We start from the raw sequence: 26110 nt of genomic DNA on the forward strand, positions 1-26110 counted from the left end.
CTTTTTTCTTTGAAACAACCTCTTGAAATGTGGGGAAACATATTTAGTCTCTAATGATCTGTTCAAATTCAAAATTCTCAGTGTGCAAGTACACAGTATTACGGTTTAAATGACATGACATGAACGTAGCATAACACTATTCAGTGTCCACTCATATACTGCACCAATCAGAATACAGAAACTAGATAATCAGTGAGAGACTCTTTTGGTTAATGACAATTTTGACACAATAAACACATCAAATTAACAATGAGATGTACTGTACCATTAATTCCTTAGCGAAAGTGAATTTTAATTTCAGTTGGACTGATGAACAACAGCCTCTGAATGTGAGGTAAGCAAATAATAATACACCTTCAGTGGACCTTCATACTGGTAATAGCAGACATGACTGCATAGAACCATATTTTAGGGAAAATTAATGTTAACACAACACTGAGCGCACAGGTGGACAGTGGAGACATGGCTAGGCCTTTCTTGCAGAAGACATCTTCACATGTCACGGGAGCAAAAGCACGTGTGAACAATAAAATTCAGTTTCATTCATGAATGGAGCAGTGATGGTGTCTTACTGTGACAAGTCAAAATATCTGCTGTGAGAAAGGTCCCAGCAGTGGTCCTTCATACATTTTGATTCTTTTCTTCTCTGGTGAACACTGGTCGCTGTTGCAGTCTAGCGATGAATCCGAGAAGTAAGAAATAAAAGCAATGATTTTCATCAGGAGACATTTTTCACAATTAAACCAAATTTATTGCCCCCACTTTTTTTTCGTCAACACATTTATTCATTCCCCTTTTTAATGAAGTTATCCATCAGAATCAAAAACATTCTACAATCGGTTCCCCTGATCATCACTTCATACAAATTTATGAAGTTACAAAAATAGAATTAGTTAGAAAAATTATAAACTGAAGTCATAAATTCAATCAGCTCATAGCCTCTTAGACACATCCAAGAAATTCAGGTTTCATTAAGGATCATAACACGTTTTACACGTTTTAGCCTATAGATTACAAACTACATGGCACCTCATATTGCTGTACTACTACTGGCCATTTTAGAGAATATAACTCAAGTTTTCCTTTGCTGTTTTTTGATTGGTTTCCCTTAATTTCAGTGACAACGTACCAAGTTGAATTCCCTGCTCAAACTGCATCTTCATACAAGACAATATTGTGATTAGTAAAAAAAAAAATTAAAAAAGAAAAATGGAAAATATTCACTGTGATGATTACCAATCTCAGGCAGATTTCAAACCTGTACAGGCTAATTTTTCTGTTGCACTGAAACTGTCTCAATTCTACGGCTACCTAAAATGCAGGAAATAAATCTACTCCTCACTCCTGAAAACGACAGGCAATTTGTAGTTATGAGCTATGACATGAAAAACATTTGTATTGTCCTTTAACCTGGCATTAGTGGAAGCCAGAAAAGTCACCCTAATTGTTTTTCTCATTCATCCCTTGATGTTACATCTGTACTATACTACATGGCAGTGGTTTTAATAGCAAAAAGAATGGAAAACATTGAACAGACTGTCCCAACACATACGAATACAAACAAGTACAAAAAACTTGAAAAAGAATAAATATAGTGCACACACACTCAGATGACAGCTGAAATGATAGAAACAATACTGGCTGGGGGTCATGACAGTTCTGAGGTTTAAAAATGGGCCTTAATTGCAAGAGAAATTTAAAAAAAAAAATTTTGATGTCCCCACAGGCCTTTATATCACTTAAAGCTGGATTTCTGGATTTAACGGATCAGTGCATTTAATATTAATATTTTTTTTTTGTAGTCTAGCTAATTAGCTATAAAAACTGAAAATTTCAGTCTGGATCTGCATTAAAACACACAGAGAAAATCATGGCGTCCATGTGGCATATTCTTTGCCCATGTGAGCGAAGCAGGTTATAAAATGGTAGAAAGTGACTGGATCCACATCAAGTAGTCATCACGTTTCAGGGGCTAACCTTCCACCATATTTCACTGAAATTTATCAATAAAGTTTTTCTCAAGTCCTGTGTACAAACAGACATAATAAAACATAACCTCCCAGATGGAAGTAATCTAGATTTTTATATATGTCTTATATACAGTAGTCATCGTATTTAGCAACTAACACCTTCCTGGTTGGTTTAAACTGAAAACTGTCAGTGCAACATTTAAACTGTTTCTTTTCAGATTTGTTCATAATATGCTCACACACACACGCACGCACGCACACGCACACACAGGTACACTCCACAGAAAAAAAAAAAGAATACCAGCAGAGGAAGGAACATTTCTCTTAGCGACACTGTTTTGCCTCATTAGTTATATTAAGTCAAGTACATTTCCCACTGTAGTGACATGCTAATGTCCTACTGGTCAGTTTACTGTGTATTAGTTATGAATATGAGAAGTCCAGACCTGAGACCAAAAGATTCAGGGTTTGTTTGTTTAAAAAAATAAATAAGTAAATAAGTAAAAATAATTCAAACAGTCTCAGAAAACTGGAAGTCTGTTTAGTGTAATGTGTGTGAACTATCTCTCCTGCATTCAAAATATATAACACAGTCTGACAACACTTTGGGGAGCGAGGGGGGATGTTTAAAAAAACAAAGGAGGATTTCTGTGCAGTAAGACATTTGCATATAGTACAGGTTTGCAGGAACATACTGTTACAATAAAAATGAAATTGTATTTTCCCCTTTCCATTACCTACAGCTTTGTGCCCTGGTAATTTTGGTTTGGCTTCTAAGGAAGAAATATCAAACCACAAATGAGACATTAAGAGCCTAAAGCAGTTTCCTCTGTTTTCACAGACAGTATAACTGAGCTAGTTCATTTTGTCAGAAAAGCCAAACCATCTTGTCCAGGTTGCTCTCATGCTGCTGCAGCTACTTACTGTCGAACCAAAGGTCAGCTCTGTGTTCGGGAGGCGAGTTTGACTCTGCAGTATAAAACCTCATCTGTGTCTCATGGTCATTACAATCAGAAAGCTCAACTGCTCATTTTGAACAAAACAGTAGTTACAAGATTCAGTCAACTGCTAAACACAGTTTTAATAAGTACCTATAGGTAGGCTGAGTTAAATTGAATATTTTCAAGAGTGTATTTACTGTGGTAACTACACTGTTTTCCTGCTGCTGCTATTACCAACCCATTAGAAACATATTTACATTATTATTCCATTCATTTTCCCTTTAAAATATGGTCATGTTTCAGACTTTACAAGTTAGTTCCCTTTGCCTGGAGTGTTTGCAGGTTCTCAAAGCAGGCCACACAGGAAAATATACAGTACGACATCTCACAGGGATCTTACTGTATCTTCTAATGAGCTTCCCTTTAAGGACATAGTGTAAAAAATATATTATACAGTAATGTAAACTGCAGTGTTGTTACACCTTTGTCTTGGCAAAGTCTTTCATGAAATACTGTTGATGGATACTGATCATCTCAGACATAGAAACTGAGCTGACGTATTTCAAAGTATTACTGAAAATCTGTAGTAGCAACATGTCATGAAAATGATAATGCAGTTTTCTAGCATGTCCACGAGAGGGCGATGTGTTACTTGTGACTTGTTTACCTGTGAATATGGTCTTCAGTAGGAGAGAAAGAACTCTGCAGTGCTGTAACATACCAAAAGGATCAACGGTGAACGAGGTGTCAAACATAATTTCCTGTGTTGACAGAGGGTGAAGGTGTTACCCTCTCCCCTTCCTCTGCTCTCTGTCCGTGCAGCCTCAGTGTTGCTTCCCAGTGGCCACCAATGGATTACTGGTGGATTGACTGGTTTGTTCTGGCAGCTCCAGTGTGCGCAGCACTGCGTCACCACTGCAGTCCTGCTGACTGTGGGGCATCCTCCTGTCCGCTCCTACGTAGTCGACTCGTGCTGGATCTGGATATAGCAGGCCTACAGCGGAGACACGAGGACAAGTTTAAAGACCTGAACTGATACAAAAACATGAGTGAGAGGTTTAAATAACCATTTAAAAATGAACAGACGAGTGAATCATTAAGTAAATGAACAGATAAATGATTTAACAAAGTAAATTGATTCATGAACAAGTTACATAGAGAAACAGCTAAAGAAAAACACCAGAAAGCACTAAAAGAGCACACACATAAATATAGTTTAGAAACTGTGAATATGAATCTGCATCCAAGTCTGTATTGAAAGACACAGCAATAGACAAACAGGCGATTTGGAGAATACTGATATTCTGGATTCAGGAATTATGAGACTTTATGTAAAACTGAGCATCCCATCATAGAATTTACAGATGAAATGAGAAATACACAGATGAAAGTATGAATGAATCAATGCTTAAGGTGTGACTGATTTTTAGACATTGTGTGTGTGTTTGTGAGAGAGGTGTGTGTGTGTGCGTGTGCTGGGGGGATTCCCACCTTCAGTGTTGTGAACATCAGTCCCATCTCTCCATGCTGAACATTGGGATCCATGAGATCTTCTATCAGACTGACCTCAGCTCCCAGGTTCTTGATCCTGGAGAGCAGAGCAGTTAAAACCCAACACGTTCAGGCAGCAGCCTCTGCTCACCACTCTGTGTGCTTGTTCTTCCAGTTTCTTTTTCTAGTTAAAGATTAGCTGCACCGAATTATAACTGAATGACATTAAACAGCTACAGGACGAAATAACAGCAATGTGCCTCTTAGAATGACAGCTAACTACTACGTAGTCATAAAACAATAGAAGCGTGAACAGAAGAAGGTGATAATACAACCACCAGCAAGTGTGTGTGTGAGATAACACACCTAGCCCTGAGAACCACATAGAGGAAGAGGGGGAGCAGGTCATCCATGCACCACTGGAAATCACTATCCAGCATAGGTTTTACTTCCTGGGTCAACTCCTCAAATGTTTTCTGGATGACCAGGAGTTTGTCTGACGGAGTGAAGGTGGTGCTGCATGTGCAGGAGGACAAACATTTTAGTTAACGCTCTGTTGTGCTGTTTGATTAGTGTTGGAATAATCTGCCGCATCATGTCACATCAGGTCAGGGGATGCTTTTATTTACTGATGATAAGATTTAAAATGGGAACTATGGCTAAATAGCATATCAACATGGCAGCTACCTAATTTGTTGAAGTGTCTCTACAGCAGAAACAAAGCAGGCATCTTTACTGCTGGACACGATCTGAGATAGAGGCAGAGAAAAAGGTGTTAAAGAGGACATAAACAGATACAACACAACTTTATGATGGAATCAGAGGTAATTGATAATGTGTACAGTAATAGATAGATGATAGATGGACTGACAGCTGGTGGACAAAAATGACCGGACATTAGTACAGAAAATGAGAAAAGGCACAGGAGGAGGAAACAGACAGAGTCTGACCTGCTTTTTCTCTCCCAGAATTGACATCCACACTGGCCAGAACTTCCTACAACAGGAAAAAAAATTATGACTGCTACAACAAAAAGACGTGCATGAAAGTAGTCTGGTGTTTCAGTTAAAGGAAACTTCTTGTCTATCTTAGACAGAAGTTAGCAAGCAACCAGAATGGTACATTGAACACTTTCTAGACAATGCTCTGTGGGTTTACAAACAAATGTGTTTTTATGTGTGCGTGTGCTGCATGCACAAACTCACTCCTGCACTCCCAAGAAGCTGAGCAGTGACTGGTCAGGCTGTCTGTTGAGTCGAAGGATGCGCTCCCAGTACTGGGCCTCCTCCTGCTCCTCCTGCAGGCAGTACAGGGTAAAGAGAGGAGGGTATAGTCGAGGGAGCAGCAGAGGGAGGAGCAGAGAGGAGCAGCTCACCACCACAACACTGTAGAACAAAGGTGGAGGAAGAGGAGAGAACGAAAGATGAAGGTTTAACGTGCAGGTTGCCTGTTTCAGTATCATAGAGATGGATGAGCTGACTAGGAAACGCTGGGTCTAGTTTGGATAATGTCATCTTGTAAGCTAATCATTGAATATGCTCGAATAACCATCACTACCTTTAAATCTATTTTCATGTATATACATGTGTGTGTTGATGCTCACCCTTGCTCTGCTGTGTTGGAGCTATGCCTGCGTTTGGATGGAGAGGTGGGCGGGTCTGGGATGATGCCGCCATCTTCTGGTAACCCTGGAAACAGAAACCTGCGGGCAAAAATGAATGTTAGTAAAGTGTGTTTTTTTAATACTGGGCTCTGCATATCTAAGATAAACAACATAAGACATTTTTATTTCATTTATTTTGAATTTCTTCCTGTCTCTATCATGACAATATGCTGTGCTGGTGTTGGTTTTGTGGTTTTTTCTTGGAAATAATCAGTTGTAGACTGAAACTTCAGTGTCAGTCTCTCCATCTATCCGCTTTGGAGCTCATGGTGATAATAACTGATAATATTAATTCAAACTCTGAGGGCACACAGTAGCTCACAGTTACAAATGTAGCCCATGTGTTCACTGTATCAGTAGGTTCCCCGCTACTTGGCTTGGTTTACTTGGGGTACTTTGCCTTTCACTGAAGTGCGTCCTTGCTTCCCTCGCTTGTGTCCCTTCCTCACATCTTAGTTCCTCTCTCTGGGTGATGTGAGAGAAAGATATGAGGAAGAGACCTGAGGATGGAGGACGGGTTTTAAAGAAACGGGACATCCCCGCTCCCTCCTGTGCGGTAGTTAAGGTGTCCTTCCTTTGAAGACACCACAACTACTCATGACACACAGCATGTCAGCTGTCAAATGTGTCAAAATAACAGCAACAAAAAGAAAAACACCTGGTTGTTTTTTGTCTGATCCAGGTGAGCTTCTCTTTTATATTCATTGTCTCTCTCTTTATATCCAGATACCCCGCTGAAAACAGACGGTCTCAACGAAAGACTGAGATGTAAACAAAAGAGAGACGTCAGGAGTTTAATGTACCTCACAATGTTGTAGTAATGTGTGAGGTAAGCCTGGACCTCCTGGACAGCCTGCTTGAGCAGCCTGCGGTTGGATCCCACACCGACATAAGTCATCCTGTAAACTGTCACCAACGTCTCCACCAGCCAGCCAAGAGGGTGGATGGGGGTCTCACATGCCTGATATACAACCACACAGACATAAATACTTAAAAGTCATATGTCAACACCAAGTGCCATATGTCAAGTATCAAATAAGTGACAAAAACACTGATAAAGGAACAGATACCAGTGTCATGGCAACTGCTAAAAAACCTAAGGTAAACTATCTCAAGTGACAGTAAATCAACAAGTCCTGCAGCCGTTTAACAGCAAAAGTTGTAATCAATTCTCCTGGAAGGTTTCCACTGCACAGCAGCTGCAGGACATTTGGTTCTTACATTAACTACATACTATTAAGCGATGTGTTGTACACACAAGGTTTTACAATTTTTTTTTTTATTTTTTTTTTACTTAAAGACAAAAAGAAATTGCCTTAAGTTTTATATAATAAATATAATAAAATCACTGCTTGGAAACATCGGGAAGGAACAAACGTTAAAAATAATTATTTTTCATGCTGATATAACTGGAGTACAGATACCAGGATTAACAGGCTTTGAGGTGACATACAATTCCCTCTCATGCTCTTTGGTTCTTCTTCACACTGGCCCTGAGCTGCTGATTATATTTCTAAGCATACACATTGTGAAATACTTTTGTGAAATATCAATTGAGAAGCAGTTTTCGGATAAAATAACCTGGCATGAATATCTGTCATGAGCTAAATGACAGACTTTAATCTCTTCAGTCAAGGTACTTTTATCGTTCTGATGTAACAAACAAATGGTTAAAGTACATGGTAAGTGCTCTGAGGGTTGACAGATTTCTAGTGTTTAACAGCCAACTCTCACTGAAACACAGGCTACTGTCACCTATTCTGATGAATTCTCTGTTTACATCTACTGTACTTTACTCTCACTTCTCAGTGCATATACCATCACTTCCTACAGGACAAATCATGGTGCAGACACAGAAGGTTCACTTGTACCTTGATGAGATATCTTCGTATGTTGTCATAGTTTGCAGTGTTGACAGGTTCTTCATACTGGGGAATAAACTCCAAACACTCTAATACTTTGGTCTGAGACCTGCTGAGGTCTGGACTACATACACAAAAACACACAGAGACACACACATTCACTCATTTTAATGTGCACCAGCATATTTTTAAGAATTATACAGTACAGTAAGACTTACATTTTCTTTTGTGTGTATGTTTGTGTGTTGCTGTACGCACCTGTGTCGCCGTGCAGTCGTTATAGTGACAGCGATGTTCTCCCAGGCTGCACCCCTCTCTCCTCTCCCGGCTGCATCGCAGCCCAGTCGACTCCAACATTCACTGAACACGCAGCCCCACCTCTGACCTGCAGGCACCACATACTGACCCAACCTGCTGCACATGCAGATATTTTTAGCATTTTTGATATACCAGAAGAGGACATCAAATTCTAGACAATACGCAGAGCCTGTCTCGTATCTCTACTTCAATATCCTGTCATGTTTCCAAAAACATCCAACAGACTCACGTTAATCCTCAACATTCACAGATAAGCACACAAAAGCCTGCAGACTTCAGAACTGGCTGTTTGGCAGAAGTGCATGCTGTTGAATTCACTTCAGGATACAGGTTAATTCCAGGTTTAAAACAGTGCAAAGAAATACTCACAACAGGTTGTTTCTGTCTTTGTTTTCAGGTTCATGGACGGCTGGTTTGGTGTACGTTCCAACCACTTTGAGCCCTGCGCTCCACTCTCCACTGAACTGGCCCTCTAGATAATCACCGTTAGCCAGGGACAGAACACCCTGAAGAAAAAGGGAGGAGGAGTGTGTATGAAATTATTCTAAGTTATTCTAAGTTGTGAAAAAGTACATGGAGATGAAAAGACAAGTACTTCCTCTTTGGATTACCCATTACAAAGACCCCAAGAACAAAGGACATTAATAGTATATCTTTATGGACACAAACTGTTAGACAGCATGGCAAGCATAGAGCACACAGATGAAAGCAGACAGAAATTCTTTCTACCTTTCCGTTGACAGTCCAGTCATCAGAAAACTCCCCATGGAAAGCTGTGTCATCATCTGACGCCAACAGCCCTGGACCCTGACAGAAAATACAAAATTCTGCCTCAAACTTTATACAGTCATAGTACAAATGTCCAATGATTAGGATTGTGTCCACAGACTACATCTGTTTAGTTTTCTTTTTAATCAAAATTTTTAATCTAATCTATTCATATCTGTCTAGTGAAAATGTAAATTCATTGTAATTTTCTAAATGCTGACGCCCCAAAATTGCTCATTAGAGATCAATACACACATTTATGGGAGCAATGGACGTGGCTGCAGTAAGTAGGCACACTTAAAAAAAAAAAGAAAAATAGTATACTATAAAAAGTATACTATTTAATACTATAAAAGTATTAGGAATAACGGCCATGGTGATGATGTAGAATGCAGGACTTCATCTGTGTGTTTCTCATAAACTCAGCCAAAACCCAGGAAACAGTCTTTGATCTCTGATATCTTTAAAACACTAAACCTCCATATGTGTCAAAGAGCAACCCACTGCCAGAAAGAGGAGTCTTTCTAATCCCTTGGTGCACACATCAATAGTTCTCTCAGGAGGAAAACTCGCACAGACTACCTCATCAACAAAGAACACTAACGTCTGTTCTTCCTCAGAAGTTGGATCTAAAGTAGGATCTCTGTATGCATATGTGAGTACAACGAAATGAGTACATACTTAAGGGTGAACTTACACTCATTTTGTTCTCTTTGAAGGTCCCTTCATAGTACACACCGTACTGGGTGACGACCACAGCACTGCCGTGCCTCTGGTCCTCCAGCCACAGTCCCATATACTTCTCACCTCTGTAAAAAACAAAGGAGATCAGGGACTAATGGCAGCAGACTGCCTTTACAAATGAAATTTAAATTCATTCACTGCTCATTTTCAGTACAGTCAGAATAATAAAGTACTATTTGGGAAACTACAGAACCATTTGCAGCAATGATTTTAAGTAAGATTGGATAGACAACTAAAACCACAGTTGACCATAAACTGAAGTCAGCTAATTATTTATTGGTCAACAAATACATTTTTAAAGCGCAGATGTTCTAAAATTGTGGAGCCATTTTTTTTCTTTAAGGAACTGACATCGCCCAATGTCATTGGAGACTGATTTGATTGAACCATTCAAAACTGGCCTGATAGTTTCTTATTATTACAGAAAAACAAGAAAACAAACTAGTCCCCAGAGATTTCAGGCTAGAACAAGAAGCCTGCAGACTTCCTGTGTTCTTCGTTGAGAGAGTGTGCACCACAACTAGTAAATAAGCATTTCCAAATTCTAAATGCTAAACAGGAAGCGTTCTTGGGTTTGAAGCTGAGAAATGAATCAGACCTGGTGATATTATCGTAAACTCCGTATCCTGTCTTCTTGTCCTGTACCCACCGCCCAACGAAAACACTGGAGGAAGCCCTGATGTGTTTACCAGAGCTCAGCATGCCGTAACCGTGCCGCTGCCCGTCACAGAAACAGCCCTCGTACACCTCGCCGCTGGCATACCTAGGCACAGCACACACAGAGTGGCCCTCTATACCGTATGTTCATGTGTAGACAAATGCACTAAGACTTCCAGGGTCACTGATTCAAATCAAAATGCTTTTGAGGAGGTGATGTGGTGATTTGGGATCCGAGTCTTTGCTGAGATAAGAGTTGATGACTAAAGAACGAATATGACTAAAGAATAATATTTACATACAGCTCAGTCGTCATGTGCTTCTCTCTACCTGAGTAAAACGTCAATAGAAAACAGCATACTGACTTGTACTTGCCAAAACCATGGATCTTGCCCTCTCTCCATTGCCCTTGGTAGCTGTCTGGTTTATTCAGCACTTTGTTAGGTATTATACACTCCCCATAGCTGGAAGGAAAAATAACAGTTATGCAAGAATGTTGCAGCAACAGTTTTAATCTTTGTCAGTTAATCACACAACAAAAATCTGCATCTGTTTTCAGTCAGTCTGGAAACCAGAAAAACTAGACAGGAATGAAAAATTTCATCTGGCTACAAAAATTATTTTCTGTTTCGGCAAGTTCATAAATATTTAATTTTCTGATTGCAAATCTCCCAAAGGATTGAGATATGATTCATTTTGGAAATAAATAACACTTAAACCAGCTCTTTAGCACTTCACCATGTTGATGTACTGACCCATCCTCCAGTCCATTCTTAAACTTCCCGGTGTACGTCCGTCCATCTGGCCACTTCATGGTTCCTCTGTAAAAGCAACTATATTTACCATTTGCATATATCATTTGCACATAGCCAGTTTTACACTCTGTGGCCTTTTAATTAGCTACTGTCTGCCAGGTAGAGTCAACTTAAGCCTTCATTCTAACAAAGACTGGAATGAGCATTGCTGGAAATGGTCTGTTTATTTCTCAGTCCCCTCTGAACTCATCCCCTGCGGATGCACTGACTGCTCATTCATTCACTCTCACTACCTCCTCGCCCCACAAATCTCCACCATTTTATGAACACAACCATAAACAAACATTATTACAGCTGTAAACATGGAGATGAGGTAGGCACACACACACACACACAAAGGGACAAACAAATATGCTCTCTAACCTGCCATGAACTTGTCCTGCCAGCCAGCCCCCAGTGTACTGGGCGTCCTTAAATCGTCCCTCTCCAGTGAACGTGTAGGAAGCGGTACGAGACATCCCTGTCACCCCCGGAGATGACCCCTGACCTCCACCACCCAGCACCTGATCCACCGCCTGGTTAAGCGATCGCAACCACTTGTTCTACGGAGAGAGAGAGAAAATATAAAGCTTCTTGGATGAAAACCAAGGTACCTTAAGTGTGTGTTTAATAAACATATAAACCATAGATGTACCTTCTCCTGGGGTGTTGAGGCCACCAGGGTGAAACTGTCCTCTGGACATGTAATTTTGATGGCATAGCTGAAGACACACAGGACAAGAACCATAATTAACTCTGAGAGGTGAGAGAGAAATGTTTTACACAACAAGGAAAAAAAAATCGGAGTAGTCAGACAGCAAAATGATGGACGATGAGAATAATCAAAAATAATCCAGCAAAATCAGAGAACAATTTAGTTTCAAGCAGGTTAATATCTTTACTCCTTCAAAGCTTCATTTCATGGAGTTACAGAAAAAACACAGGTATCTGCAACCAGCGAGGCTGCATGTTCACCAGATGTAAAATACATTTAATCTGTTTGCTACTAGATGCTAAGGCTAAGAAAAAAGTGAGTCAATAAAAAGTCCACGAGGAGAAGAAGTTTGGCTTTTAAGAAATATTTTCACTTCCTCCATAGTGTGTCTCTGGAACAAATGGTTCCATTTTTTTTGGGATATTATGGTTTAAAGAAGTGGTATGTTTCATGCCAATTGTACTCAAAACGTCAGGTTTCTCAGCCTGTCACACTCAGCTGTGGTATTTGCTGCTCGCTGGACCAGCTCCAGTAAACTCAAAATCCAGGATTCAAAAAGATCCATTCAGACCAGGTTAAGGCAAACCGGTGGCTGCGGTATCAGCAAACAAAGCTGGCACTATAGCATTACATTACTTGACCTGTGGGAGAGTGAGATGTCTCGTGTTCATTGTTCACGTCAGTCATGTTAGGTTTGACATTCATAGTTTGGATTTTTGAAAACAAGCTCACAGTCCACTGCTGTCTTCAGTAACTGGTTTCACCCACAGGCAGGTCAGAGGATAGACGTGATGGGTGGAGAACTGGAGAGAGGGACAGACAGAGGGAGAGAACTGCTTAATGCATTTATTTATTGGCATCATTCTGCATAAGTGGGTCTTGATAATTTTCACATTAGCTAACATCACAGCATCTAAGATTACAAAATATCAGTGTCTTACTGTGGTTCTTTGAAATAAAGGAAGTTCCCCACAAAAAACACTGCAAATGTACTCTCAGTCTTACTATATGTGTGGGTGTGAGAAAACTTGATTCACTCCTGCCACTGCTGACTGATTTTTTTTAACACCACTTTTGTTTTATCACTAAAACTAAATGAAACTAAACCAGAACAGACTACACAAAACTAAACCAAACAGAAATTATTACTATTATTTTCAAGTTGATTTTCCCTACAGTATAACCTGAAATGAACTAAAAACAAGGCTGTCATGAACGTAGGAAACTTACAGTCTGTGCTGGAGAATGATTAGAAACAAGTATCAATTATACCTAGAGATTTAACACACAACATGGCACATGGACCCAAAACCACAGAAAGGAGAAAGAAACAGGAGAGGTGTCACCACTGCCTGATGTCTATTAACACTCCACCCCACACCAAACAAAAAGGCAGGCAAACTATTAGCTATTAAACCATAGATAGGGTTCAGCAGCAAACTGTTCTATACTGAAACAAACACCAAGTTGAGAAGAAGAGAGACACAGGACAAGGCAAGAGTAAATATGTTGTCCTCCAGGAATGAAGACGTTGTCATCTGGGCTGATCAGTGACTGTAATGTCGTCTTGTTCAGGGCTGGTGATGTGGTCGCCTCCTGGATTAGATGCTTTTGACAGCTATTGTGACCATAACCATGTTTATTTTCACCACTGAGTAACTCGAGGTTGCAAACACATCTACACCCAAATACACACACCCAAATACACACACACACACACACACACACACACATACACACACACACAAAGCAGCCTGTTTGGCAGCAGCTACAGGTCAGTTTGGATAGAATCAGCCATCAGAACATGCACGAAATAAATAAATATTAACAAAGGACATCTGCAATGCTAAAGGTTACAAAGCCCGCTGTTTATTCAGTTTGTCTACCGTCACTGGGTAAAATGGAATGACCAAAATATTAGAAACACCTGAGACTAAAAAATACTGAGAGTTACAACCACCATGGTATTGGGTTTAGCTAGTATTTGAAAAATCAAACTGAAACTATCTGGATGGGCACAGGAATAAAAGTGTTTTGGGTTTTGGGCGAACAGCCCCTTTAACATTGCACAAAGTTCTCTGTTAACATTCATTTATTTGCTTACTAATATCATGTGAACCTCTCAAGAGTGTGAGCACTGAACAGTGGCCAGCCCACCTATGCTGCTGCAGCACAAAGCTCAGGGTGGTTAAACTGGTTGGTTGGAGGTGAAGTTGGATAAACTGATGTCAAGAAATACTTACAAAGCTCTGAGAGGGAATGGCACCCTGAGTGAATGAAAGACACAATGTACACATTTAAACTTCATCTGCAAAAAAAAAAAAAAAAGGTAGATGCCCAGAAGCACAAGGAGGACAGAGACAAACACACAGATCCAGAGGAAGCTTTGTCTGATCAGAGCAAAGGCCCAACAAAGATCCTGTGGATTTTCACTGATGTTTAAAGCAGCGGGTGTTATTACTCACTGTAAGGCAATTTTAAATTAATTGAAAGTAGGACAGATGGGTTCATTGCACCCTGCTGTAGGCATTGTTAGCAAATCATATTTACATCAGCTACAGTCTGCAGAGAATTCATGCTGTCCACCACGCATTTACACTAATTACAAATAGAAGGAAAATGCCACCATTTGGTTGTATTTTTGAAATATTTTCTGTTTGCACATATGTGTGTGTGTGTGTACCTGTGTGTGCACCAGTGCATCATTGAACAGTATGAACCAATGGTTGGAGAACCGTCCGGCGTTCTGCAGGGTCAGAGATCTGTTGCTGCTTTCACACACTACACGACGCTGCGGGAGACGCAGAACCTCCTGAGGAACAAACGCACATGCATAGCTCCTTATTAAAACTCTGACAAACTGTCGAAAACAACTACTTTCTACTTTGGAAAACCAGCAAATGACGACAATAAGCACTTTCATGTGTAATTTATCAGTCAAATTGATTAGCTTTTCACTTTTTTGGATACATGGAGAGAGCTGCTGTCTTATGTGCATCATATTTTGGGGAATGTAAAATCTCTGAAGCTTTTCTCACTAAAACAGTCAAAGGTTATAATAACAAAACACAGAGTAGTGCTCACAGTATGTTTTCCAGTGTGGCTCTTCCAGAAGAGGAATGTCGTTTCAGCCTCCTTCTTCCTCCTCAACAGGGACAAAGACAGGGACTCATACTGACTACAGCCCTGATGGAGGTACTGATACTCCATGGTTAACTGGGGGAGAAAATCAGACGGTTTGATTTTTTTTATTTTTACTGCATATTTGAACATACATGAGTGTGGCAGTGCAGGCGTCTTACAGTCAATACAGTGACAGTAATAACTTACAATATATCTAGAATTACTCAATCATGGGAAATACAGTAAGATGGAAAAAGAGGTGAAAGAAAGAAGAAGCGTGAAGTGAGAGCAATTTCATACTCACCACATCATAGCAGGCTGCCAGTTTGAGCAGGACACGACTGTAATGGTGGAGCTGCTGCAGAGGCCAGTACAATAATGAAACCAGATCCACATCACAACTGACAGACTGCTCTGAAACACACAGCTGAGCGAGCAGGGTCTGCTGAGAACTTAAACACTCACTGGACAGAGAAACATACAGAGAGAGAGAGAGAAAGAGAAACAGGATGCTCTTAGGACTTAATTATTTTAAGTATTTTCATCTAATAAATATACATCTGTCAAAACAAAAGCCATTTAGGAACAGCTGAGCGTGAGCGTGGGCATGAACATCAATATTAACAGTAAACCTTTTCCTGGCAATATTAAGGCCGTGTTCAAATAAAAACAATAACAATATTCACAGGTACTCACAGGTCTGATTAATATGAATGAGGAGTCTGCGTTTCTGAAGCAAGCAAGACTCCTAAAGTGAAAACATCGAGAAAGAATAAAGGAACTTACACAGAGAGTTTGTGGAGTGACTGAAATCCACTCATCACCTGGAAGTTTCCTATTGCAGAACAATACCTGGAGAGGTAGAGACATTTTATCAGGGATGTTTATCAGGAATGTCAAATGAACTTCTTGGTGAAAACAGGTCACATCAGAGGTTTAGATCTGACACTTTGTAACTTTGTAAGCTTCAGCTTTATTTGCTCTGGGAGCCACCTTCCTGCGTATAATCCATCTTTAGAAAGCTATTCTACAGTGACAAAGTGGGATGAAACACTAAGTAAATGACAGGAACAATCTAGCACAACAAAAGAGTGAAACTGGGAAAAAACAAAAGAGCAAGAACAGAGTGCATGAAAACAAAGAAGACACTTTTTAAGCCCAAAGACAAATTGTGTGAAAACATGAAGCAGGCAATTGCAGAAGGAAACATGAAAATGGAATAACTGTGACTGACAATAGATCAAAATGAAAAGTTAAAACAGCAAATATTAGGGCAAGAAAGGATAGCAAAACAAAAGCCATTTAGGAAAAGCTGATTTCATTTGTCTGATGTCTGTATTGAACTTGCCGTGTTCTGAAAAATAAAGCTTTTTTTTTTTTTTCATGCTGAGACAAAAAGGCTAACCTTACTCTTTATAAATATCAAGGAAGTGCTCAATGTGCGTCAGCAGTGGAAGGCAAGTGACATCACGGCCCTGCACGTCATGCAGGAAGTAGCTGAGTGACGCGGAGTGTCGACCGATCAGGACGCTCAGACGACCAAACGTCTCACAGAGAGAGAAGAAGAGATGAGTGCAGGGCTCACCTAAAGACGGGCACACACCCTCTGTGTAGGAGAATACACGGACAAATCATGCACGTATTATTTCACAGATAATTGGTTGTATTTTGCGCACAGTTTGTTGCGTTTGGGACCAAATGGGGTCAGAGGTGTTGATGCAGAGCAGATATACCGCAGAAACTTGTGCTTTTCAACAAAAAAGGAGAGAGATGCTCTCACCTCTGTTACGCAGTGGGGTGAGGAGGAGCTTCCTGATGCTGCTCAACCAGCAGTAGAAGTGTCTCTCTCTGGAGGCCAGCTCGTGGACAGCTGAGATGAAGCCCATGACGTTCTGGTCTGCCAACACCGCACAGCTCTGACCGCCACTGCACACCCTGCTAATATAACCCAACTACACACACAGACACAGACACAGAGGAAGGATAGATGAAAGATGTTTTTGTTAAGGTCGATTTGAGTATACAGATAGGATGAGTTAGGCGAGGCTTTGGTGCAGGTACAACTAGATTTAGAAATGTGGGCTGAACATCCACCTCTACCCAATTTAAGAACGCAGTGACATTAGCTTCACAAATGCAAAAATATTTCTGTTTTTGTCATAAAAACTGGACTGGGCTTGTGTCCCACACCACCCACCACCTAAATCTGACCACCACCAAATAGCATCCAATATTTCAGGACGTGGATTCACAGCACTTTACTACTGTAAAACAAAGTATTTAAAATCACATTGGCTTTCTATTCATAATGTTATTCCAGTATTTTGTGGTTTGTCTCTATTGCTTTCAAAGCTTTGTTGGTTTCTCAGTTTTCTCTGACTTTCTCCTTTAGTTCAATATGTTCTCACCAGCTGGAGATTTAAACATGGCCACTGTATATGACTGCTGTCACTGTGTGATGTTTATTAGTCTTTTGTCTAATTACAATTTCCCGCCAGCGCCACAGCACCACAGTTCTTTATAAGCACGTCTTTGTACAGCTTAACCATAGTGAACTCTTTCCAACATGTAAAATAAAAATAAATACACCCCAGTGGTGCAGTTCCACCCATCACCTTCCTCACTTTCAGTCCTATTGAACAATGGTAATTTTATTGTATCCTTGTTGAGTTTTGTGTATTTGTATAACGGCCCATCTTGGGACGGGCACCGCACATTAGCTTAGGCTATTAAATGCTGTAGTATATGGCACTATACAGGGTACATGCTATGTAATTCTAACTATAAAGATAAACACAAAAAAACATAAAAACAATTTTGTGCGTTTTCAGCCGACAAACCTCGGTGCACAAAGGCAGCAGGGTGGGTCTGACTGTATAACTCTCCGCCTTGTTGGGTGACCTGTGGCGTGACCTCTCACTCTGATCTGACATTGGCTCTTGATGCTGGCCACAGTACAACAGGACCGGCTGGACGCAGTCTCCATCAGCCAGGAGGAGGGAGTGGCTCTGACCGGCTGACACATCCCAAACCCGCAGACCGTCAGATAGCTACAGTGGCCCACCAGGGACAAAACACAGTGTCCTATTAGGACATTTACTGGCTTATGTTGCATTCGTATGTGTGTATGTGTTGTCGAGAGTGTTTTACAGTATCATCAGCACTTCCCGAATGCTGGCGCTGATTTGTTTATTTAGTTGTTTCTGTCATAAGTTACTGTATAATATGCCAAGAGGATATGATTTGACAGAAAGTAAGAATGACTGAAGTAATGTCAGTACACACTGAATGTAGAAATAAGCATTTGAGTGGATATATGGCTGAAAGTGAAACATGTATATTGAGTGTGAATGACTGAATGAATGAAAGGACAGACATGACTGCCTGACAGATAGCTGTACCTTGGCCTGCTGAGGAACAGTGACAGGGCTGTTGACATGGCCGAGCTGTCCACACATGTTGCTGCCCCATGAAAACACCTGCAACACACAATGGCAGTTACAGTGTGTGTGAGTGTGGGTGTGCTCTCATGTTTGTGAGGACATGGGAATACACTTTAGGACCTTGAAAATTAGAACATATTGTATGTCAGTGAGAGTCTTCATGTATAGAATATACATACAATTTTGTGTGTGTGTGTGCGCGCTGTGCGTCTGTTACCTGGCACTGAGCGTTGAGGGCCAATGAATGGTGCGATCCTGCGGCAACTTTGATCACTTCCTCTCCTGTCAAAGACTTGATACACAGAGGCTGTAGTCTGGACACACACACACACACACACACACACACACACACACACACACATACACACACACACACAAACATACAGGGTTAAGTCTAGTCTTGAGGATAAGATTTCTTCCTTGTGAATGTGCAAGTCAAAGTACATTTCACATCATTTATTTCAGCATTTTATCACATAAGACAGTTTAATAATACTTAATAGCTAACTAATGCAACACAGTTTCTATGTCCTTACAATAAGTTTGCAGAAGTTTTTGGATCAGGTAAAAGCCTTTTTAAATGTGGGTGTTACCAGCACACTATCATATTGGGATTCTTATTATAAACCGAGTAGAATTTAGTCAAAGTACTTTTACCATTAGAAAAAGTACAATTTACATATATTTAGAATCTACTCAGCGTTTCATTAATTGATTTATCCAAAGGGCTTAATGTGACTATAATTGTTCCATTGTCAAGCCAGTAGAAACTGATACCAACAAAATTATTTTCTTTTATATAATTTTCTGTTCCATTGTATGAAAATATATTTATACAAGCCAGGAGATGCTACAAATGTGTGTGTGCTCAGACCTAGGAAGCTGGTCTCCGTGGCCTAGTTGCCCCTCAGACCCGCGGCCCCAGCTCCACACTTCAGTCTCCAGAGATGGCAAGCCATCTCCTGCCTCCTCTGGTGCTGCAGCCTGGGTCTGACCAGCAGAGGATGGCCTGCAGGCACAAGGCCGCCGTCGCCGGGGAGACCCTGAAGGAAAAACACAGCATCTAATGGTAAAATCCTGGTAAAAATATGTTTCAAACAACTGAACCATCCCCTATTAGTCACATGAGAGCATCTGTCCAGACTACAAATGCACTTTATCTGTTACAAGTAACAACAGTGTCACACATAACATGTATAACCCCTCTGTAAAACTCTGTAGCTGGTAAGTGTTATGTGCTCACCACAAACTGCAACAGACTTCAAAGTACAACGTTCTCACCAGCCTAAATAAACTGTTCCACATGGGCAAACACATGTAAACCACACACAACAGGTTTGGTATGAACACACCCTAAGGACTTTGTGAACTGCTCTAGAACCAACTTGTAAATCCTTCTGTCTCCAAAATAGCTAGCAGTGAACTGGGTGAAGCAGCCGAGGTGAAGTCAGTAGGCAGGAAATCACAACAACAACAGCAGCAGCAGCAACAACAACAACAACAACAACAACAGAGGAAAGCAGGGATCCGCTCTGTCTAGGTTGTTACAAACACTTCTGTTCAGCCACGCAGGTAAAAAAAAGTTTCTATTAAATACAGAAAGATTTTGGTGACTACTGAAACTGAAAAAAAGTCTATATGCTGGATGATTTTCAGGTCTGTGTTGAGTGGTAACAGACTTTCATTCTGATACTCCTGGAAATCCTGGCCAACCAGAAAAGGAGAAGTTAGTCTGCGGTGTCTGCCAATCACCTTAAGGTCAAACCATTTGTTTGATCCAGAGAAAGTAAATAAATAACTCTAGGTAACGGTTTTATCATGTGATCACGCACACGCTGTGAGCTCGCCTTCTTCATCATCTGATCTGAGCTGATAACATATCTATTGTTCAGTGCATCAAAGTGAAAAGCAAACAGGCAGAAAATTGCATTGTGTATTTCTGCTGGAGATAACAGCTGTATTCTTCTTCCTTCTTAGCAATGATGTACCAAATTCCTATCCCTGCTGACGGTGAGCCCCTAAGGCAGCAGCCCCATGTAATGCATTCAGACTGTATCCGACAGAGCCCCACGGACCAAGGTCCAGGCACAAGACACTCGCCTGTGAACTCCCCTCCCAGGTCTGGCTCCAGAAAGGGGCCCCGGTTTCCCTGGTCCGAGCAAGTAGACAGTAATACAAATGCTGTAGGTCACTGGGGTTCTGTGAAGAACTCTGAATTTCGCCCCTCCCCTGGGACCAAATTTGCCTTCGAAGACTCCACCAGGGGCTATTGCCCTGACAACGCAGCTCTCAGGGTCACCGGGTCACTCAAACCCCTCCACCACATTAAAGTGGCGATTCTCGGAAGGGCAAGAAAGTAAATATATCCCAAACATGTCCCTACCATGGGTGGGTGTTCCAGGTAGGGAGAGTCTCCTGTTAGGTGCAGTTTTCCCCTTCTGGTGTATATTTGTAAGACTGGAACTCTTCTGCCCCTGCAGTGCCTTCTTCTCCGCTTCCAGACAAAGCCGAACTTCTTCTAAACATACAGGAGAGGAGGAGTATGGCCCCGACACTCCACTGTTACTGTAAGAGAGAAGATCAGGTTGCAAATATACTGCAGGTGAGAGTTCTTTTGGTATGTAGATAAAGCCCCAAGATTCAGGGTGTGTATCAAATAGTCTTCTCTTTTTCATTTTATGCACAGAGAAATAGAAGTTCACTGGAATCACCTGGATTAAAAGAAGACCCACATAATTTTCTGTTAGGGTTAGGGTTTATTTTAGTACATAACTGAAACATTAATTGCACTGCCTAAATTGGTCCAATGACATCTTTTATAATATATAATATCACTACAGAGATTTTTTTTTCACTGTATATGACAATTTTCACTGCCAACAAAACTTGGTCATACTTGGTGGCTTGACTCTTAATTGTTGGTTCGTCTTTGTAACTGGAAGTGAACAGATCTGAGGAAGGAGCTGAGGAAGCACAGCTGTCATCTGGAGAGAAAGATGGAAGGAGAGGAAGACAAGGTTACACAGATCAAAGTAAAAGACAAACAAACAAACAGTAATAAAAAAAGAATGAATAACTGAAGCATCAAAAAAGCAAACTTAGGAACATGTACACGATGGAACAAAAGTAGCTATGGAAGCAAAATGCTACAGACGATTAACAAAACTTGGGAGAAAGAATCAATAAAACAAATTTCTGAGGAAAAAAAGAAAATAAAAGAGAATAATAAAGAAGTGAATAAATGAATGGAAATAAATGAAAAAAAACAAAAACAAACAAAAGATAACAGATACATGAAGAACCTGAAGTGTGACTGCTCTGTGAGTCAGTATCCCCTAGCCCAGCAGAGTGTTGCATCTCTAATGAGTGACCGGAGAGTTTCTGGAGGAGGTTCTGGAGCTCCATCTCATCAGAGAAAGCTGAGTTCTTGCTGGCCCCCCAGCCTGACAGTGGGTGAGACTTGGAGCTGCCGTCAGGCTCAAAATCAGTTCTAACTGGGAGATTCTTCCTGAAGTTTTTTGATGGAGGAAAAGGAAAAAACAGAGAGAGAGAAACATTAAATGCAAAGATATAAAAATCTAGGGAATGAAGAGGGACTCTTAAGTTAAATACTGTACTGTTTAGTGGTAGATTTGCTGTCTTCAGAAAATGGGCATGAACTGGCTCCAAACCCTGAGCTGCTGCCAGCTGACCTTCCCCCAGTTTGGAGTCTTCGTCTGGGGCCTTTTCTCCTGGGAGAGGTCTGGGAATGTGAACCAGGCAGGGGCATCAACCAGTGCTGAAACAGCTGAGCCTCTTAAAAGAGCACAGATACTAGCAGGAAGGAACCACAGGATGTGGTGCTGTAGCTGCTAAATAATCTCTGCACATCAAAGATTCCAAGGCATCAGATCACAAGAATGACTGGTTTAAAAGTCAAACTACAACATTTTTACAGTCTCTAGATTCTGTGATTGTGTAACTATCTGGTTGTTGAGACTGGACACAATTGGCAGCGATTTTCGCACTATTTTCGACACAATTTTCATCATGTCTGCTCTTTGAATGTATTATGCATCACCAGATTTGTTCAATTTCTTCTTCTCTCGAGTGTATTTACCTCGCTTGTCAGGACTTCAGTCAGTTCCACCCCCAGCGGACAGTAGTGAGCATCCTCAACGGTCAACGGCTCCTCCCTCTCTGTCACTGAGAAGTGAGGTGACTGGCCCAGCTCCCTCTTCTCAGCGGGACTCTGGGTATTGTAGTTCTGAGGTAAACTGCGAACCAGGGCAAGGCTGTGGTAGGCACCACAAGCCACCTGCAGGAGACAAACGGGGCTGGTATTTCCGGAAGTTAAACACAGTATTTTTGTCATTTAAATGTGGCAATGAAGATATCAGGAAGAAAAACTACCTGAATTACATGTCTGCCAGCCAAGTGCTCCACCTGCACCACAGATGGAAAATAATACAAATTCAATGATTAGGCTGATTTGTCAAGTCATGTGCTCACACACAAAAACATCATCAGTTCACCAACAAACAGTAAACACGTCCAAGAGATTTAATATTTAATAAAGACGAAACGTAAGTTCAGCCAAACTCTATGAACACTGGATGAACTAAATAGAATCAGTATAAAAATATCTGAAATCTGTTGACCTTACACAGACTTACCTTCTGTGGCCTCCACACAGGGAAAGTTTTTGTGACCAAGCCAAGCTGGCAGCCACTGCCCCAGGCCCACACCTCATTCTGGGATGACAGAGCCAGGCTGTGCTCCCGTCCACAGGCCAGATCCACAATCCGAACCACCGCAGGAGGAACGACCTCACTGTCCACGACACTGACCGGGCACGGCTCTGAAACTGACATGAGGCGTGTGTCGTACACACATACAGAGTCTAAATGCTGCTTTAGGGGCTTTAACACCAAAACTAAAGAAATCTGTTTTTGATGCTTTTATAATCTACCTTACTATTAACAAGCTTTTCCAGCACCAGAGACTACTATACAACAACACGCTTAACATACCGTAGCTACAGGCCACCACAGCACCTTGATACAGCATTGTACAATCTTGGATGACACATTCACTAATCGAAAAATTCAGTAATAACCAAGCAGGTCCAAGGAAAAGTTAAACTTTTATGATACAAGGAAGGTGTTGACCAACCTGTGATGTTTGTGACTGTGCCCCTCTCAGTCAGCCCACACTGTCCTGCCGTGTTTTCCCCCCACATGTAGACGTTGCCCTGCTCGCTCAGCGCTCCACAGTGGAAGCCGCCGGCTGCCACACGAACCACGATCTTCCCCAGCAGAGACACCTCCAGCACTGGAGCAGACACCGGGATGCTCAGATCCCTCCACAACAGCTCTCCGAATGAATACACCGGACCACCTGACAGGAAAACAACAACTGAGTAGAAATGGCTAATTTTGACATTAAAATGTTTCTAATGCAGTTAAAACTGGCAGCTCTGGGAGGAAAAGTGTGTGTTGTTTAGAAAATTACGGGATAACCTCTAGTGTTTAAGATATAATGATATAACCACCACAGGCCGGCTCCTCAGCAACAACTTGGTATCAAAAAATACAGACACAGAAGAAAAGTTGCCCTTTCCAAGAAGGATGGAGCAATACAGCCAAAATATCATGATACATATTGCAAAATTACTGTAGTTTGATGTTACAGTGTTCATTTAATAATTAATCTTTTTTAAAAACTACAACCCTACCTTCACTACAAATACATACTCACCCTGTGTCAGCAGGAGTCCATGGTGTTCTCCCAGGGTGACCTGCAGAACAGGCCTGGAGAGCAGCACTCTCTCAGGACAGAGCTGCTCACTGGGGCGCGCTGACTGCCAGATGTGGACAATCCCTCGCTCTGGTGATGTGGGGACCTGCTCAGATGCAGGGCTGCAACACAGACTGAGTGTTAGATTGAGGCACCGGTTGATCTAATCTCAAATCCAGCCCAGATCATACCTGAAGGAAACACAATTTTATCCGCATCTTGGTTTCACATTCCACGTGTTTACAGTTACTGTAAATGTAAACAGGACAGCTACAGCTCAATCAGTGTGTGCGCGTGTTTACCTCTCCTCTCTGTTCTCCATCACTTCAGACTCTCCGTGTCTCTGGACAGTGAATGAATCTTCATTAACATTTTTTGAAAGCTCTTTGTCTTCTGTTCACTCCGAACAATAGAAGACTTTGCAGGAAACAATAAATCTTCTGTCTTGTTGTGACACCTCTTCATCTGGCCTCGGGTGCTTGTTGTAACACCTGGTTGTTAAAACATCACAGTAAGTATACAATTCATTACTTGACTTGACATGAAGTTTGGCATGTATGATGAAAACTGAAATTATTCATCTAAGTGGGTTCTCCTCCTGGTCAGGATAAAAAAAATTTGCTCTTCATCTTGTTTGCATGCATAAATGCAATTTTGGATAACCATAGTGAATACAGTTTTCCAAAGCATATCATCAAATTGATCTTCAGTCGTCCAGCTAAGATCTGCTTTCACTTTCTTTTAGAGCACTGTGAAAACCAAGACTGAACTTTTGAATTTGGTAACCGCTCACACTGAATATTTAAGCAATTTATTGTTATTATAATAATAATTATTATTATATTTCTGTCTCCTCATAATATAGATATGGCTGAAATAAACAATCATAGTTTGAGTGTGTCTCATTGTGTTGAACATCATCTGGACTGGTTGTATGTGAATTTTGCCCCCATTTGCTCCATTTATTAATATGTCGTTAACATTATGATATTAATTTAGCAAGAAAATCTTCCTCTGCAGCTTTCAAAAGCCTCAACTTCTATTTCCACGTTCAAGTTGTACCTACTATGTTTAAAAAGAAATCAATCACTTATGTTATCAGACTACTTCCTATTATTTTTCTCTTTTAAGAGCTAGGCAGACGTGCGCAGGATTGTTTGACCTTGGAGTAGGAGTGCGCACTACTGCGGACCATTGTTGTTTCTAATGGTTCCACTGGGAACGGGAGTGGTTTCTTCTGATCTTTACTGGGTTCTTATGATCCGTGAGGGCACTGCTGACACCACCCAATACCCGACCAAACTGTTAGAAGGTTTTGCAATTGTTACGTGCTGACACTGTGTAAAACGCTCACCCATACATTACTGATGTTTCTACATCAAACACTCATCACATAAACACAGAGCCTGTAAGTTAATCACTCCAAAGCCTTTTACGTTCACAGATTAGCTAACATGACAGCCGTGTACTGTCACCGACCAAGCGAAGAAAGAAACACCTGTACCTTTCTTACTGTGAATGCCATTGACAACATATTTACATACGGCACCTCTGCTTTCCTTGAAATAAATCAGAGGTCTTGTATTGTCGCTCTGTGTGATGGTTAAGCTAATAAACTGAAGTTTGCTAGCAACATGCTACCGCTGCTAAAAAAGGCTAACTAAACTTACCAACTGCCAGTCTGAACTCGGCAGAAAGTCGCAGAGATGTGTGGTGCGGCAGCGCTGAATGAATCCGGATAACTGTGTGTCACTGTCAAGGCCGAAACGCTGAGCTAATACATGTTTTATATATTTTCAATCAGTGCAGCGCAGTGAAAGCAGAAGTTGTCTCTGACAGTTGT

The 26110-nt window shown here is 41.1% G+C and overlaps 1 protein-coding gene across 3 annotated transcripts; it reads right to left on the reverse strand.

The window, feature by feature from the left end:
• Positions 1–502: 502 nt before the first annotated feature.
• LOC121194293 (alsin-like) lies at positions 503–26110 on the reverse strand. Of its 3 annotated transcripts, none has more exons than XM_041057080.1 (41): positions 25938–26110; positions 24570–24758; positions 24229–24389; positions 23644–23868; positions 23145–23335; positions 22882–22914; positions 22589–22786; positions 22107–22231; positions 21792–21997; positions 21386–21473; positions 20873–21054; positions 19364–19532; positions 18707–18803; positions 18448–18525; positions 17887–18096; positions 16827–16998; positions 16457–16652; positions 15833–15898; positions 15351–15510; positions 15008–15139; positions 14607–14735; positions 14167–14190; positions 12656–12726; positions 11864–11930; positions 11593–11771; positions 11170–11235; positions 10780–10878; positions 10356–10520; positions 9711–9822; positions 8975–9052; positions 8615–8751; positions 8186–8338; positions 7937–8051; positions 6869–7026; positions 6006–6104; positions 5608–5787; positions 5353–5398; positions 5090–5151; positions 4769–4918; positions 4403–4499; positions 503–3905 (listed from the first exon to the last, which is right to left on the reverse strand). In XM_041057080.1, exons 2-41 carry the CDS (start codon positions 24587–24589, stop codon positions 3867–3869), a joined length of 4935 nt encoding a protein of 1644 aa, XP_040913014.1. In that variant the 5' UTR covers positions 24590–24758; positions 25938–26110; the 3' UTR covers positions 503–3866. The 3 variants fall into 3 exon arrangements, with proteins under 3 accessions (XP_040913014.1, XP_040913013.1, XP_040913015.1); XM_041057079.1 differs by having other exon boundaries at positions 8186–8341; XM_041057081.1 differs by lacking the exon at positions 14167–14190 and having other exon boundaries at positions 8186–8341.

This window comes from Toxotes jaculatrix, chromosome 15 (assembly GCF_017976425.1).
Source record: "Toxotes jaculatrix isolate fToxJac2 chromosome 15, fToxJac2.pri, whole genome shotgun sequence".
In the NCBI taxonomy this organism is placed as follows: domain Eukaryota; kingdom Metazoa; phylum Chordata; class Actinopteri; family Toxotidae; genus Toxotes; species Toxotes jaculatrix.

Coding starts and splice junctions, on each gene's coding strand:
- LOC121194293 (XM_041057079.1), bottom strand. CDS start 24,589: ATGGAGAACAGAGAGGAGAG. Junction 23,869..24,228: donor TGGACTCCTGCTGACACAGG/GTGAGTATGTAT, acceptor TTTTCCTGTCAG/GTGGTCCGGTGTATTCATTC. Junction 11,772..11,863: donor CCTCAACACCCCAGGAGAAG/GTACATCTATGG, acceptor CTCTCTCCGTAG/AACAAGTGGTTGCGATCGCT.